The sequence below is a fragment of the Loxodonta africana genome, chromosome 25 (genome assembly GCF_030014295.1).
Source record: "Loxodonta africana isolate mLoxAfr1 chromosome 25, mLoxAfr1.hap2, whole genome shotgun sequence".
Classification (NCBI taxonomy): Eukaryota; Metazoa; Chordata; class Mammalia; order Proboscidea; family Elephantidae; genus Loxodonta; species Loxodonta africana.
In genome coordinates, this window is record NC_087366.1 from 64,178,858 (window position 1) to 64,196,115 (window position 17,258).

General features: G+C 45.5%; 1 protein-coding gene across 3 annotated transcripts in view; it reads right to left on the reverse strand.

Moving 5' to 3' along the window:
- Positions 1–15: 15 nt before the first annotated feature.
- VASH2 (vasohibin 2) overlaps positions 16–17,258 on the reverse strand; it is a 43,980-nt gene continuing 26,737 nt past the window's right edge. For all 3 annotated transcript variants that reach the window (XM_064276922.1, XM_064276921.1, XM_064276920.1), the window contains one exon: positions 16–3,634. In XM_064276922.1, the coding sequence (XP_064132992.1) occupies positions 3,562–3,634 (73 nt within the window). In that variant the 3' untranslated portion in view covers positions 16–3,561. The remainder of the gene's footprint in view (positions 3,635–17,258) is intronic.

Below are 17,258 nucleotides of genomic sequence, written 5' to 3' on the forward strand. Positions count from 1 at the left end.
ACCGGGCCACCAGGGTTTCCGTGCTGTCTCTGGTGCTGTATTATTCCAGTTTTAAATGGAAAGAGGAATCGTAATGAAATTTGGGTTTTACCTTTTGATATCAAGATAGTGTGGATGTTTGAAAACTTCATCTTGTTTTAGAATTTAGCAACTGTCTGCTTTTAATCCTTTACTTTCTTAAAAATCAAAGCTAGGGATCCAGAGAGTTCAGGTGGGTGGGGAGACAGGTGTCAGTTTACTTGCACTTTGTAAATTACCTGATAAATTAGTCTACTAGCACACCTGTGCCTGAAGGTCTCGTAGAAGGTGCACTTAGGTGTGAGCCAGCCTGTTGCCCCTTCTAAACTATTCCATTACCCTTTCCAGCCTTTATTGCCCAGGGTGATGCTGAAAAATGAGTAAACTGAGATACGCCAGAATAGTGATGTTTGTACAGAATCTGAAAATTGTGAAAGAAGACAGTGAGAGAATAGTAAATTGGCTCTCTAAAACAAGTATGTAAGGAGAGGACAAGAAAAAAATCACACCAGCTTACATTTTTTAGAAGGAAAAAAAGTTAGACTCTAAGTTTCCAGGATGATTTTATTAAAGTCCCATGCTGTCTATAAACATACAAGTAATGAGAAAAACACTAACTTGCGACATGCACTTATCGAGCATTCTTTAAAATACCATTGTACAAGTTTTCATTTACTTAGAAAAATACCACTAGAACAATCACAGTTTTTTTAAGATTTAAAAAAATGTATTGGCCAGAACAAAGTCCAAGAGAATAAACAAATTCGGAATTGTGTATGTCAAAAAAATTGTCCAAGATTGTACATAAAACGGTAGCTTACAAAAGACTCAGGTATAATAAGAATACTGAATTAAAATTTCCAAAGTACTGTTTACCAATATCTATTAATAAAATCCTTATGAAATAATTGACTTAGAAAAAGTGTAATGCGCATGATTTCAGTGTATAGAAAAAATAAGGTGTACTCAAAACACAATGGAGTCTAAAATCAGTGTACAGAGAATACAAAGTATACTCAAAACAGGACAACATGGAGTCTAAAATCAAGATTCTGTCACTCATTTAAACTTTGCATATATTGCCATGACGGCTTAAGCATAAAACTTATCTTGCGTTAATAGCTTTTTTAAAACTAGATTTCAAATCATAGTTTCAATTTTATCTTTTGAGTTATAGCCAGTCTTAAAATCAATTTTGAGGGGTAAAATACGTCATTTTTTTTTCCTTGCCTTAATGAGGTTTTTAATTATTGCACTAGAATTCAAGGGCTTGGTGCCTTTCCCTTACCATTTTAGAAATTAACATATTCCATAGGAAATCAGAATGACCACTAAGAATACTTGAAATGAATTTTCATGTTTCTGTGATTAACTTTTGCTGTTGGAAGTGTATTTGAAAATCAAGAAACGAGGGTGGAAGAAGTTAGGTTACAAATTGAATCATCAAGTCAGTTGATAGTTTTAAGACTTATATATCAGGACATTAGAAAGAGTTTGTGTTCCTGTTCTTTTCCCCGTTTTTGTGGGAAACAAGAGACTGTGCCACTATCTGACCTTCTGTATCTGAGAACGGACAACAGGAATACTTGGCAAATCCTACTCCAAATTCTTAGAATGCTTGCAAATGATATGATCGGATACGATAAAGTCTCAGACTGAAGGTTGGATACAATAAAGTTTCAGATTGATAAACAGAAGGTATAGATCGCTACAGAAATGGCTAAATCAGTATTGTTCCAGAATGAGACAGAAATGACTCAGGGACTACTCCAGACCTCTGAGTACACGCGGCATATCTGGGTTTGCCTTGTGAAGGTGTACACAGATGACTCACTGTAAGTTGTCCTAACTGGTAGTGATATACTTGAAGGAAGTGAGGTCAGGATTTTTAACATGTACTGCATTTTAATGTAATGGAGATGCACACTTGCTTGCACCTATTCACATAAAGGACATTAGACTTCTTTAAAGAAAACAATACTTTCCATTAATAATACTGATTTTTAGGGAAAAATGGGCTCTTGTGCACATGGTGAAGGATAAGGTTTTGCTTTTCATGTCACCGCCAGCAGTTTTACCGGAAAAAATCTCAGTGGACAGATTTTTTTTTTTTTTTAACTCCCTTCCTATAGCCACCTTGGGTCAGACAGCCAGAGAGAAGCAATGAGACTGAAGTAACATGTCTGTTGTAGCAAGCTTCACTTAAAATGCCTTTTGGTGTTATCAGTTGGCATGGTTGCCGAGATAAAAGAAATGAAATAGAAGCTGTACTCTTGGTAACACACAGACTGTGTATGTTCTTAGGGCCACTCTGCGTGGCCATTGAGTATGCAGGCCAGATGCTTATACTGTGCTTCGTGGAGTAATCACACTATAAGGTGTAACACTGTACCGGAAGAGTTTTCCATTAAAAAAAAAAGTTCTGATTCTCTAATTCATTGTATTTTCCACTACTTGTTCCCAAATGTCATCAAGTGGTACCTGAAAAGCAAGGTACTGGGGGAAAAAAAATCACATTATGTCATATTGGTCTTAATATAAGACATCAGAAAACATCTCTAACAGCAGTTAGTCCTCAGAATCAGCCTGACTCAGAGTTCAAAAATCGGATGAAATGTGGACAGAAAGGCTTTCTGGTTCTCGACCTACGGACTCACTCCTGGCTGCTGGTCTTTCTGAGGGTGACACTGCCAGAGGTCACTGCAACACTACCAGATATGTGTGACAGGGCTCGGCCTCCTGGGCTTTCTGCTGGAATCTGCAAAGTTTAAATGTTAGTGACAGAACATACACCTGCTTCTACATGTGGTTTTTATTTTGTTTTGAAAGGACAAAAACTGTCAGTGAATGCTTTAAGAAAGATTAAGAAGGAAGTAACTCCAAGATCCTGAAGGTGGTTTCCCATATTGCCAGAAGAATTTCAGTGCTTTTTAGTAAAACACTTGTACAAAATACCTTAAATCTCATCACATGTGTGCACCAGGAAAAACAAAAACCTCCAAACTTGTGGAGATCCCCATGAGAAATATTGGGGAAACAGTACAAATAGAATATTAAAAAACACAACAGGCTAAGTTTGCATATCTGATGTCAGGGTGCTGAGGTAACACCGACTGCTTAAAAACCCACCCGTCGCCGCTTCCGTTATTGCTGAGAAGGACATTAGTACTGACTGAGTGGCCATACTGCACCAAGAGCGGGAGGGAGGATTCCAGGAGCCTGGACTACCAGTGAGGCATAATGTTCAGAGCAAGGAAAAGAAAGGTGCTGGAAAAATACAAAACCACAGTTAGGGTGGGTGTCCTGGGAACCTTGAGTGAGGGGACAACCCAGCCCCAGTGGGGCTTGTTCTTTGGTGTTTTCCTGGTTGCCCCTTCGTGAATTTTTTAAGGTTAATTGTTACCACCCGCTGAGATTCTATTTCCAGGGGAATCCTGAAAAATAAAATTCATACGTTGTTAAAAGTTACAGTTCCTCCTGAAGACTCTGGGTAGCGTGCAGAGAGAAGCACTGTAGAAGCTCTTAGCGGCCACTGTGGCCAAGCTAAATTCGGATTTGATAGCCCACTTCGTTCAGAGTGCTGAGGTCAGCCACCTTCTTTTCAGGCAGTGCAGGCCTAAGGGTAAAAGACAGAAAGGTGGTGGGGAGAGAGGACAGGACAGAGAAAGGTAACTCAGCATTTTCAAGTGTCTCTACTCAGTTTTCCTAACCCTTCTGATATTTGGGCCCCCTGCTAGCCTTAGATTCCCACTGGACCTCTTGTTCTGAAGTCCACCTTAAGGTTTTAAGGAGTGTTTTAACAGGCTTTCAATGTAGAGTTCAAAAAATGTTGCAGTGAGCTAAATGAGCTTGTTCATCTTTAAGCCTGAATTTGCTCACACTATAACTTTTAAAACCAGGTATCTGCAAACCTTGCAAGGTCTAAAAAAGCATACGTACTACGGCAGAACTAAAAATTTGAGCCAAGTCCTCCTTGAAACTTTGGCTTCCTACAGTGTTTGTGCCCGGGGGAAGGCCTGGAGCTACAAGGCAACCCAGGTTCTCAGTTATCTTTGAGAGAGAGTTAGTATTCCAGGCTCGAATGTGTAAGATCAGGGTGGATATTTTAGAATTCATCTGAAAAAAAGATATCAATGTGGAAAGTCATTCAGTGAAAAATCATCTCTTCTCTAAAAACATGCCTGAAAGTACTGGCCAATATAAAACTACACCTGAGCAGCTTACGTGAAGCCACGAAAGAAAATACTTCGGACTGGGAAATATTCAGTAGCACAGTATCGGAGCCCTGGTGGCGCAGTGGTTAAGAGCTCAGCTGCTAACCAAAAGGTCGGCAGTTCAAATCCATCAGCTGATCCTTGGGAACACTATGGGGCTGTTCTACTCTGTCCTACAGGGACGTCAGGAGTCGGAATCGACTCAACAGCAATGGGTTTGGTTTTTGGTTAGCACATCATTTCTCTTCATTAGACGACTTTCCAATACAGAACTGAGCCCACGCATTCTCACAATTTATCTTACAATTCTCCCATTTTTTATTTCGTTTCTCTCAGGTTCTTAGGTAAGAGATACCAAGGTTGTAAACCAAGCTTAACGATGTTCAATATGTTTAGCGAATTCTAACTTAAAAGTTTCACATTTAGCCATTTCTTCAAGAATATCAAAGACATTTTTAGGTTACACATGAACCTTGTTCTTCAGTATTAAAAAAATTAAAATGTAGATATAATTGTTGGAGGGTTTCTTGGTTTATACCTTAGAAAGATTTCCTAACAGCAAATGGTTTTCCTCTGGCGTGAAAGTGGTCCAAATCATTCAATGTTGATAGAGCTAGAAATCAAGAGCTAGCATCTACCAAGCAAAGGACCTTAGAGGTTTTGGCAAAACATCCTACCACCCCTACACACACACACACACACACACACACACACACACACACACACACACACACACACACACCTTCTCAGAGATGGGACGGGTGGTCATTAGCAGTCTAGGATCATCCCCTCTGAAAGGTTATTATTCAGAGTGGTCAAGAAACCTTCTGACTCGCTGCTCCACCCTCCTAAAATAACTTGTAACCTTATTGCCTCCATTGCATGGGGCTTACTTATCAGTTTGACCATATGCCCTGTTTTGTAATTAGAATAAATTCCTAGGATCAGGAATCATGCCTCTTCTTGCTTTGTGTCTCTTCTCATGGTGCTTGGGACACAGATGATGCTAAGATGGCAGACTGCTGGTAGAAATCCCAACACTTCTTTGCGTGTAGACCCCTGCTTATTATATCAAAGGACTCAAGGGTTCTGACCTTCAGGGTGATGGTGTCTGTCCAGCCCATTCATGCTCTGGAAGATAAGCCATTCCCTTTAAATGGAACCAGTGCCAACCAGCCTGGAAGAGTGGCTTCAAGGGCCACAGTGAGGGCCATCCTTGGGCTGGTGGCTAAATGAGCATCATTTTGTTGGGGATTCAAACTTAAACATCTATCTCTGCCTTAGCCCTCAGCTCAGTAATGAGGAAAGAACTAGGGTTCTCACAGACAATCAAGTTTGAAGAATCCATATGTATCTTGTTCTTTTTGTCACAAAGCCTAAAATGAAGCCTCTGTTTCTTTGTCTACAAATGGCTCATTTGGGAGCTTTCCCCTCAAGTAGACTAAGTTAGCATCAGCCCAAGGCAAGTGTGGTTGGAAAGGTAAATCTACTCCCAAATATACCACAGTTTCAGAAAATTCAGTATTCAAAAATCCACATACCAAAAGATAACCTTGAAGCACCTGTATGATTCCCACCCTGCCCCCCTGATTTTGTAACTATGTAACCTACGTCCCTTATCCAAATATATACTGTTGTTGTTAGGTGCCATTGAGTTGGTTTCGATTCATAGCACCCCTGTGTACAACAGAACGGCACACCGCCTGGTCCTGCACCATCCTCACAATCATTGCTATGCTCGAGCCCATAGTTGCAGCCACTGTGTCAGTCTATCTCATTGAGGGTCTTCCTCTCTTTTGCTGACCTTTAATTTACCAAGCATGATGTCCTTATCCAGGGATTGGTCCCTCCTGATAACATGTCCAAAGTACGTGTAATATATGTATAGACATATACACACACATATGTTTTTTAGCTGATGTTTTTAATTATCTCTGTGTAGCAGACTCTGTTAGTTGCCTTTTAATACCCACTCGCCCCTTCCTCCTTAGTAAAAACACTCCTGATTTTTACCTGGGCATATCAAAAAAAAAAACACCAAACCCATTCCCATTGAGTCGATTCTAACTCATAGTGACCCTATAGGACAGAGTAGAACTGATCCATAGGGTTTCCAAGGAGCTGCTGATGGATTTGAACTGTTGACCTTTTGGTTAGCAGCCAAGCTCTTAACTACGGCACCACCAGGGCTCCCCTGGGCACACAGCTGCCTAGAATACAACTACATTTCCCAGCCCCCCTGTATCCTGGTATAGCCTGGGACTAAGTGGTAGCCAATGAGATTTAAGTAGAAGTGTGGTACGGCCGTCAGTTATGACAACTGGTATGTGCCTTTGTCTTCTTCCTCCCCTTTCTCTCCCTGCTGACTGGAGTGTGGACGTGATGGCTGGAGCTTGCACCCTGAGCTGGCGCACCTAGGAAGGCAGAGCCGGAAGCCGTGTGCCGCTTCTGCTGGACTTCTTTCACGTGCAGTGAATGATGTTCAAGCCACAGCTCAGACCTCACCCGTGGCCAAACCTAACCCTAACTGATACCATTTCCCACCACTACCTCATGAATATGACATGATTCCAGTAACAGTCAGTGTTGAGTCAGCCTGAAAAAAAAAAGCCTGAGGAAGGTTGTTATTGTTGTGTGCCATTGAGCCAATTCTGATACATAGCGACCCTACAGGACAGAGTAGAACTGCCCCACGGGGTTTCCTAGGCTGTAATCTTTATGGGAGCAGATTGCTGGGTCTTTTCTCCTGTGGAGTAGGAGATGAGTTCGAACCACTCACCTTTTGGTTGGCAGCCAAGCACTTAACTATTGCACCACCAGGGGTCCTTAGAGGAAGGTTAGTATGTGGAATAAGGAGAACATGTTCCTAGCAAACTCTGTAATTCCACTCAGGAGTCTTGCATGCTTCTAAGAGACAGTCTTCTCCCCTGTACCCTACCGACTATGCAGGACCTAAGCCACGGAGCTCTTCAGATCTCCGTATTGTCTGTGAAGGTGAAGCAATTTCTCCCTGGGTGGAGCAAATGGTTAAGCACTTGACTGCTAACCAGAAGGTTGGCGGTTCCAACCCACCCAGAGGCGCCTCGTGAGAAAAGCCTTGCATTTGTTTCCGAAAGGTTGCAGCCATGAAAACCCTATGGAGCATAGCTCTACTCTGCACACATGGAGTTGCCATGAGTTGGAAGAATCAACGTGATGGCAACTGGCTTTTTTTTTTTTCTTTGATGTACTTAACAAGATCCCCACATGTCTGTCAGTTTGTCATACTGTGGGAGCTTGTGTGTTGCTGTGATGCTGGAAGCTATGCCACTGGTATTCAGATACCAGCAGGGTCACCCATGGCGGACAGGTTTCAGCTGACCTTCCAGACTAAGACAGACTAGGAAGAAGGACCCTGCAGTCTACTTCTGAAAAGAATTAGCCAGTGAAAACCTTATGCATAGCAGCAGAGCATTGTCTGATATAGTGCCAGAAGATGAGGCCCCCACAGCTTGGAAGGCACTCAAAAGACAGGGGGAGAGCTCCCTCCTCACAGTAGAGTCAACCTTAACAATGTGGCTGGAGTCAAGCTTTTGGGACCTTCATTTGCTGATGTGGCACAACTCAAAATGAGAAGCAGCAGCTGCAAACATCCATTAATAATCAGAACCTGGAATGTACAAAGTATGAATCTAGGAAAATTTAAAATCATCAAAAATGAAACAGAATGCATAAACATTGATATCCTAGGCGTTAGTGAGCTCAAATGGACTGGAATTTGCCATTTTGAATTGGACAATCATATAGTCTACCATGCCAGGAATGACAACTTGAAGAGGAATGGTGTTGCATTCATTGTCAAAAAGAGCATTTCAAGATCTATCCTGAAGTACGATGCTGTCAGTGATAGGATAATATCCATACACTTACAAGGAAGACCAGTTAATACAACTGTTGTGCAAACTTACACACCAACCACAAAAGCCAAAGATGAAGAAATTGAAGATTTTTATCAGCTTCTGCAGTTTGAAATTGATCGAACATGCAATCAGGATGCATTGATAATTACTGGTGATTGCAGTGCAAAAGTTGGAAACAACAAAGAAGGATCCGTAGTTGGAAAATACGGCCTTGGTGATAGAAACAATGCCAGAGATCGAATGGTAGAATTTTGCAAGACCACCAAGTTCTTCATCGCAAATACCATTTTTCACCAACATAAACAGCGACTATTCACATGGACCCCACCAGATGGAATACAGAGTAGTCAAATCAACTACATCTGTGGGAAGACACGATGGAAAAGCTCAATATCATCAGTCAGGACAAGGCCAGGGGCCGACTGTGGTACAGACCATCAATTGCTCATACGCAAGTTCAAGTTGAAACTGAAGACAATCAGAGCAAGTCCACGAGAGCCAAAATATGACCTTGAGTATATCCCACCTGAATTTAGAGACCATCTCAAGAACAGACTTCACACACTGAATGCTAATGACCAAACACTAGACAAGTTGTGCAAGGACATCATACATAAAGAAAGCAAGAGGTCATTGAAAAGACAGGAATGAAAGAAAAGATCAAGATGGATGTCAGAGGAGACTCTGAAACTTGCTCTCAAACGTTGAGCAGTTAAAGCAAAAGGAAGAAATGATAAAGTCAAAGAACTGAACAGAAGTTTTCAAAGGGCAGCTCGAGAAGACAAAGTAAAGTATTATAATGACATGTGCAAAGAGCTGGAGACAGAAAACCAAAAGGGATGAACACACTCAGCGTTTCTCAAGCTGAAAGAACTAAAGAAAAAACTCAAGCTGCAAGTTGCAATGGTGAAGGATTCTATGGGGAAAATATTAGACGACACAGGAAGCATCAAAAGAAGATGGAAGGAATACACAGAGTCATTATACCAAAAAGAATTAGTCGACGTTCAACCACTTCAAGAGGTAGCATATGATCAGGAACCGATGGTACTGAAGGAAGAAGTCCAAGCTGCTCTGAAGGCATTGGCGAAAAACAAGGCTCCAGGAATTGATGGAATATCAATTGAGATGTTTCAACAAACGGATGCAGTGCTGGAGGTGCTCATTCATCTATGCCGAGAAATTTGGAAGATAGCTACCTGGCCAACCGACTGGAAGAGATGCATATTTATGCCCATTCCCAAGAAAGGTGATCCAACTGAATGAGGAAATTATTGAACAATATCATTAATATTGCACACAAGCAAAATTTTGCTGAAAATCATTCAAAAACGGCTGCAGCAGTATATCGACAGGGAACTGCCAGAAATTCAGGCCGGTTTTAGAAGAGGACGTGGAACCAGGGATATCATTGCTGATGTCAGATGGATCCTGTCTGAAAGCAGAGAATACCAGAAGGATGTTTACCTGTGTTTTATTTACTATGTAAAGGCATTCGACTGTGTGGATCATAACAAACTATGGATAACACTGTGAGGAATGGGAATTCCAGAACACTTAATTGTGCTCATGAGGAACCTTTATATAGATCAAGAGGCAGTTATTTGGACAGAATAAGGGGATACTGATTGGTTTAAAGTCAGGAAAGGTGTGCGTCAGGGTTGTATCCTTTCACCACACGTATTCAATCTGTATGCTGAGCAAATAATCTGAGAAGCTGGACTATATGATGAAGAATGGGGCAACAGGATTGGAGGAAGACTCATTAACAACCTGCATTATGCAGATGACACAGCCTTGCTTGCTAAAAGTGAAGAGGACTTGAAGCACTTACTGATAAAGATCAAGGACCACAGTCTTCAGTATGGATTACACCTCAACATAAAGAAAACAAAAATCCTCACAACTGGACCAATGAGCAACATCATGATAAATGGAAAAAAGATTGAAGTTATCAAGGATTTCATTTTACTTAGATCTACAATCAACACCCATGGAAGCAGCAGTCAAGAAATCAAAAGACGCATTGCACTGGGCAAATCTGCTACAAAGGACCTCTTTAAAGTGTTGAAAAGCAAAGATGTCACCTTGAAGACTAAGGTGCGCCTGACCCAAGCCATGGTATTTTCAATCACATCATATGCATGTGAAAGCTGGACAATGAATAAGGAAGACCGAAGAAGAATTGACGCCTTTGAATTGTGATGTTGGTGAAGAATATTGAATATACCATGGACTGCCAAAAGAAAGAACAAGTCTGTCTTGGAAGAAGTACAATCAGAATGCTCTTTAGAAGCAAGGATGGTTTGAGACTACATCTTACATGCTTTGGACCTACTGTCAGGACGGATCAGTCCCTGGAGAAGGACATCATGCTTGGTAAAGTAGAGGGTCAGCGGAAAAGAGGAAGGCCCTCAACGAGACAGATTGACACTGGGTGCAACATGGGCTCAAGCATAGCAACAATTGTGAGGATGGCACAGGACCGGGCAGTGTTGAGCGTATAGTCGCTATGAGTCGCATCTGACTCAATGGCGCCTAACAACGACAACTTAACAAGAAAATTCCTTGTTCCATGGTCCTTGCAGAACCCAACAGTCAGCTCCAGCACCCCCAGTTTCTGAGCCTTTCTTGCATTCTTTCTTCCTGGTCTGGCGTCTTCCTCAACACCACATCACGCCTCTACCCCTGAAACATAACATGCTGCCCTTGTATGAGAATAATGCTTACAACTGCTTCTGAGGGTTAGGACAGATCTGCACTGAGCTGTCTTCTCTCACTGAGTGCTGTCACCAGCAGCACCACTGGGGAGTTGGTGCCAGGACAGATACAGGACAGGAACCAGGAGGACAAGGCTCCCCTCTCATTCCTGCAGTGTGAGCTTCTACAGGACCCTGTAGCTAACTTGCCACAGACTTGGCACCTCCTCAGAGAAGCTGCTTTCTGGCCAGTCACCCGAATTCTTCACTTTGGTGCTCTCCAGCCCTGAGGGAAGAATTTCCACTTTTTCTGTACTTTGTGTGCTCCTGAAGCTTGACTTTTTACCTTCACCTGTGTTCTGCTACTGGCATCCTTGAAAATACATGAAATTTAATTCAGGGTCTTTGGCCTCCTTTTTTCTAAACCTTTCCCTGGCAATCCTACCAATCCCCCAACTCCTACCAGGTGCCAGGGTATTATAAACAGCCTTTATTAAGCACTTTATGTGCTAGGCGCTGTTCTAAGAAGTTTGCACATATTCATTAATCCTCGCCACAACCTTACGGGGTTGACAGTCTTACTACCTGTTCACAGAAGAGAAAACGAAGGCCCAGAACATTAGGGAACTTGCTCAAAGTCACATGGTTAGCAAGTAGCAGAGCCAGAGCCGTCCCCAGGCAGTGTGAATTTGGAGCCCACACCCTTTACCGCTACGAAAACTGGCCCCAATTGTCCCCACCTAGCCAAAACAGCCTCTCAAGCCTCTAGTACACCACCTACTCTCCCACTCTGCACCTTGGCTAATGCTGCTCTGTCTGGAATGCCCTCCCCCACATCTGCTGACCCTCCTGCGAGGTCCAACCCAAGTGCCACTTCTTCCGTGAGATGTTTTGTGACACCCTACCCTCACAACCCATTGCTTCTTCTTCTATATTCCATTGCACTTTCTTTTGTAAATCTGTTAAGAGAATCCTGCCAATTTATAATCCTTGTGAACAGCTTGAGAGCAGGGCCCAAGTGAATTCATCTATAACTCCCCACTGCTGAATATCTAGTACCTCTCAGTAAACTTTAGTTCTCACTAATGTGTAAATGGCTGATAGAGTTTCATATGTCACCTTTATCATGAAATAGTTTCATTTTAACTAAGTCCTAAGCTGGAAATCCAAGTTGCCATGATGGCACTGAGAATTAGCAAGTAGGAAGGACATTTTTTCTGGCTAGGAGAGGCCTTGCTGTTCTGCTGCGAAGCCTGGGGAGCCTCCTGCTTGAAAAGCTGAGCGTGACTCTACATTGGTCTGTCTTTTCTCTCCTCTAGGTCTCTGCCCACCCCCCACCCCCCACCTCATCCGAAGTACCCAGAATCCAGGAGAGGAAAAGGTTAGTGCCAGCAGAAAAAAGAGTTAAACTGGGACTCCAGATGGACTGCCCAGAAAAGGGACTCTTTCTTTCTCCCCTTCTGGCCTGGTGAAGGGCAGGAGTGGGTTCTCACAACCTCCGCCTGCCTGTGGGCCCCTCCAGAAATCCCGTTCAGGCCTTGCCAGCTCATCTCAGGGCAGAGCTGTGAGCTGCTGTGTGTGGGGAGGCCCCCTGTGGGGCTCCCCCAGCTATAGTTAGAACATTATAAGGGGTTTATTTTTAAGAAACTCAAGCACCAAGAGGATGACTCAGCTGGGCCTGCACTTGCCCAGAATCTTTCATCAGATTCGGAGTGATTATTTTAGACTCGACAGTATATTTCTCCAAACCCCTCCCCAATCCAAAGAGGGGAAAGACATCAAAGGATTTTCCTGTTGGAGAGCTCTCAGGTGGCCTGTTTTAGGGGCACTGTTTCGGGTTCCTTTGACTTGCTTTGTGGGAGGAGCAAAGGGCCACTTCTCTCTCCACACAGATAGATGAACTCAGCCTCAACTCTCCCCAGGCAAACGTGCCCAGGGTAAAAGCCTGATGGCCTTCCCAGGTCCCCTTGACCCTGGCTGGTCTCCATTCTAGGAGCAGCACTCTCACTGAGCCAGCCATGGCCCAGGGTGTCCAGAGGGGAAGCAGGTGGGGAGGAGCAGGGCTGGGCCCACAGAGTTATGCCCGGAGACACTACGACTATTACCACCCTAACTAGCTCTGGACAATCTGGGGAGTGTGAATCATCCCCCAAATGTGCCAAGTGTCGCATTGAGTCCTTCACACTCTGAGGCAGCCTCAAGCTGAGGAACAGCCCACTGGATGGATATTGGCACCAGTGAAGCCACTAAAAGCCTGAGAGGCAGGAAGTGATGGCAGCAGGTTGGGGACTGAAGTGGGGACCCCACCGCCTCCTGGGCTGTACATAAATAGGTGTGTGGGAGACTGGATTAAGGGAAGGGGGACCCCACCGCCTCCTGGGCTGTACATAAATAGGTGTGTGGGAGACTGGATTAAGGGAAAGGGGACGCCCCCACCTCCTGGGCTGTACATAAATAGGTGTGTGGGAGACTGGATTAAGGGAAAGGGGACGCCCCCACCTCCTGGGCTGTCCATAAATAGGTGTGTGGGAGACTGGATTAAGGGAAGGGGGACCCCACCGCCTCCTGGGCTGTACATAAATAGGTGTGTGGGAGACTGGATTAAGGGAAGGGGGACCCCCCACCTCCTGGGCTGTACATAAATAGGTGTGTGGGAGACTGGATTAAGAGAAGGGGGACCCCACCACCTCCTGGGCTGTACATAAATAGGTGTGTGGGAGACTGGATTAAGGGAAGGGGGACTCCACCGCCTCCTGGGCTGTACATAAATAGGTGTGTGGGAGACTGGATTAAGGGAAGGGGGACCCCACCACCTCCTGGGCTGTACATACAAGAGGTATGGGAGACTGGGTTTAAGGGAAGGGGAACCCCCTGCTTCCTGGACTGTACATACAAGAGGTGTGGGAGACTGGTTTTAAGGGAAAGGGACCCTACAACCTCCTGGGCTGTACATACAACGGGAGTGGGCGACTGGGTTTAAGGGAAGTGGGGACCACACCACCTCCTATGCTGTACATGCAACAGGTGTGGGAAACTGGATTTAAGGGAAGGGGGACCCCACCACCTCCTGGGCTGTACATACAAGAGGTGTGGGAGACTGGGTTTAAGGGAAAGGGCACCCCACCACCTCCTGGGCTGTACATACAAGAGGTGTGGGAGACTGGGTTTAAGGGAAGTGGGGACCCCACGACCTCCTGGGCTGTACATACAAGAGGTGTGGGAGACTGGGTTTAAGGGAAGTGGGGACCCCACCACCTCCTGGGCTGTACATACAAGAGGTGTGGGAGACTGGGTTTAAGGGAAGTGGGGACCCCACCACCTCCTGGGCTGTACAGACAAGAGGTGTGGGAGACTAGGTTTAAGGGAAGTGAGGACCCCACCACTTCCTGGGCTGTACATACAAGAAGTGTGGGAGACTGGATTAAAGAGAAGCGGCAGTAAGTGGAAGGAGATTGTGTCGGGCTCCGCCCAGGCCACCAGCCTCTGATCTGGCTGAGGGCTGTCTGAAGCACCTCCTCTCCTCACTTGTCCATACCTCCCCCCACCCCAGCTGCTGCTGGGCAGGATGGATGTAAAGACCCCAGTGGTGGTGTCAGAGCTGGGCCCCTAAGGCTTGCCTGTTAATGACTCTGGAGAATTTACTAAGCAGCACTTTGTGCCAAGAACCTTGTTAGGTATTCATGTTACCAAGACAATGGCTCTCAACAGGGCCAGTAGCCATTCCTTTTCTTCTGAAGAACACTGACCTCCAGCTCCTCTCCTACATGTGGAGGCACTTTGTGGGCATGGGCCACCTGCCCTAGAGGGTCACCAGGCTCAGGGCTGTAGGATGGGGAAGCACAGACAGCAGCCAGTCTTCTGTGCTTCTTGCTCCTGCCCCTCTGAGGTCATAGCTCTAGAAGGTGGGATGTTCACCTGCAGTAAAAGGGCAGCTCTAACACTGACTTCTTAGTCCTCAATGTTGGCAGCCTGGAGCAGGTTAAATCAGGGCTGGCACGGGCCTTGCCTTTAGAAGTGTAGGCAGAGACCCGAGGCCCTCCTGTTTTGCCAGGCTGGAGGGAATCAGGCCAGGCCCGATTTAGGGCTGATGGCCTAGGTGGGAGGCCAGGGAGGCAGTGTGGCCTGAGTGGAGGGGCACTGAGATGGAGGAAGTTCATTCACACCTGTCACCCTCATTCAAGGACAGCCCTGCTCCACTCTCACATTCCTCCCTCCCCAGGGCTGCAGACACCACAGGAGCAGCTGACAGGGCAGGCAGCTGAAGTCCTTATGTAAACAGAGAGGCCTCAGCCAAGAGAGACTTGGCCCCGGAGAGATTCCCCAGCCCTTTGCCCTTCCCCCAGGTCTTCCCTAAGGGGAGGCTCTGGGCAGAGGCTGAGTCACAGGCCCCTACCTGAGACCCCAGGGCACAGGCCCAGGCTTTGCTCTCACCCCTCCTTTCTGTTCTGAGAGCCCTCAGCACTGGGAACCCTGACCTTGCCTGACCGCCTGCAACAGTGAGGTCATGGAGGTTCCCCACTTATTCTGCTTGATGCAGTCATTCCTGATAAGGCCCGTCATTTCTGCTGGCTTCTCCAAGCAACCCCAGGGACTCCGTTGTTGATAGTTGCTATGGAGTCAGCCCCTGACTCATGGCGACCCCACGCTGCCTGGCTCTACACCATCCCCATGACTGGTTATGGATTGGGCCATTGTGATCCTCGGGGTTTTCTTTGGCTGATTTTTGGAAGTAGATTGCCAGGCCTTTCTTACTAGTCGACCTTAGTCTGGAAGCATCAGAGCAACGCATAAGCCTCCACTGACAGATGGGTAGTGGCTGCCCACGAGGTGTGTTGGCCAAGAATTGAACCCAGGTCTCCCACACGGAAGGTGAGAATTCTACTGCTGATCTAGCACTGCCCCCCCAGGGACCCTGGGCCATATGTAATTCTGTGAGGAGCTAAGTTGGCAGTCATCCGGGTGGAAACTGGGCCTCTTCAGGAAAGAAATCCCCTAGTATCTGAGAGGTTTCACTTTTGCCTCCATAGCTTCCCAGTTCTCTCTTCTTTCCTTTTTGTTTCCCCCTCCGCCTTCCACCTAAGGAAATTTTCTCTTTTCTACCCTCAGATCTTTCCTCATTTCGGGTATAAGGAGAATAACTTCTTTTGGTCAAAATCTCTTCAATGTGATTGGATTATGGAACCAAATTTATTCTCTACAACATCCTTGAAAAGCCTCTGGCCTGCTCTGTAACACCTGGGGTCACCGTGGGCTGGAACCGACTCGACAGCAGCTGGTCTGGTTTGGGGATTTGTGGCCTTACTCTGCAGATGCCTGAAGCCAGGCAACCCTTCGTGACAGAAACCAAACCAAAGCCACTGCTGTCAAGTGGATCACGGCTTGTAGCAATCCTACAGGACAGAGTAGAACTGCTCCACAGGGTTTCCAAAGCTATAATCTTTACAGAAGCAGACTGCCACATCTTTCTCCTCCGGAGTGACTGGTGGGTTTGAACCGCCAAATGTTCAGTTAGCGGCAGGGTGCTTAACCACTGTATCACCAGGGCTCCTAGGATACAAGGGAGTGGCAATTCCATTGCCCGCCTGCAGCTCTGCTTGGAAGACTTTATCTTGAGGTAGGGCTGATGAGCCTCTGGGAGCCTGAAGGGACTGACTCTAGCAGAGAGAGCAATGCCCACGAGAGCCACAAGCTGCTACAGAGACACATGATGAAGAAAGGAAATCAAAGAGGAAGAAAAAGAGGAAAAGAAACATCAACAGCAAAGAGAAAAGGAGGAGAAATGGGGGAAAAGGAGCAATACAAAGGAGAGAATACAAAGTTTCTTGTGGGTCCTCAGGGACTCTTGCCCTAGTTCTGAAGAATGTTCCACACGGTCATTCCAACTGGCAGGAGCTGCTTTCACGCTAACACAGGCAGCTGAGCCAGAAAAGCACTGTCCACTCACTCCCGCTCCCAGGCTCAGGTCACGGGCAGCAAATCAAGACAGTCAACTGTCAGAGATGAAAGGGCCTCAGGGAGCACTGAATTCTCAGTGGGGGCGCTGTCGGCATTTTACTTTTTTTTTTTTATGTTTTTATGTTGGTTAGTTTCATAGTGAGCCTCTGCTACGTTCTGGCACTGAGCTTCTTGTGGAGTGTCTCCTATCTTATTAAAGCTCCACAACCTATCTATGGGCTATGTACTATCAATCCGTACACCGTTGTCGGATGTAGTTGAGTTGATCCCAACTCATGGCAACCCCATGGAGTAGAACTGTACTCCATAGGGTGTCTTTTTTTCCCCTTAATAATTTATTCTCTTTTTTTTGTTATTGTTGAAAATATACACAGCAAAACATAACGCCAATTCAACAATTTCTACAAGCACAATGCAGCGATACTGATTACATTCTTCAAACTGTGCAACCATTCTCACCCTCCTTTTCCATG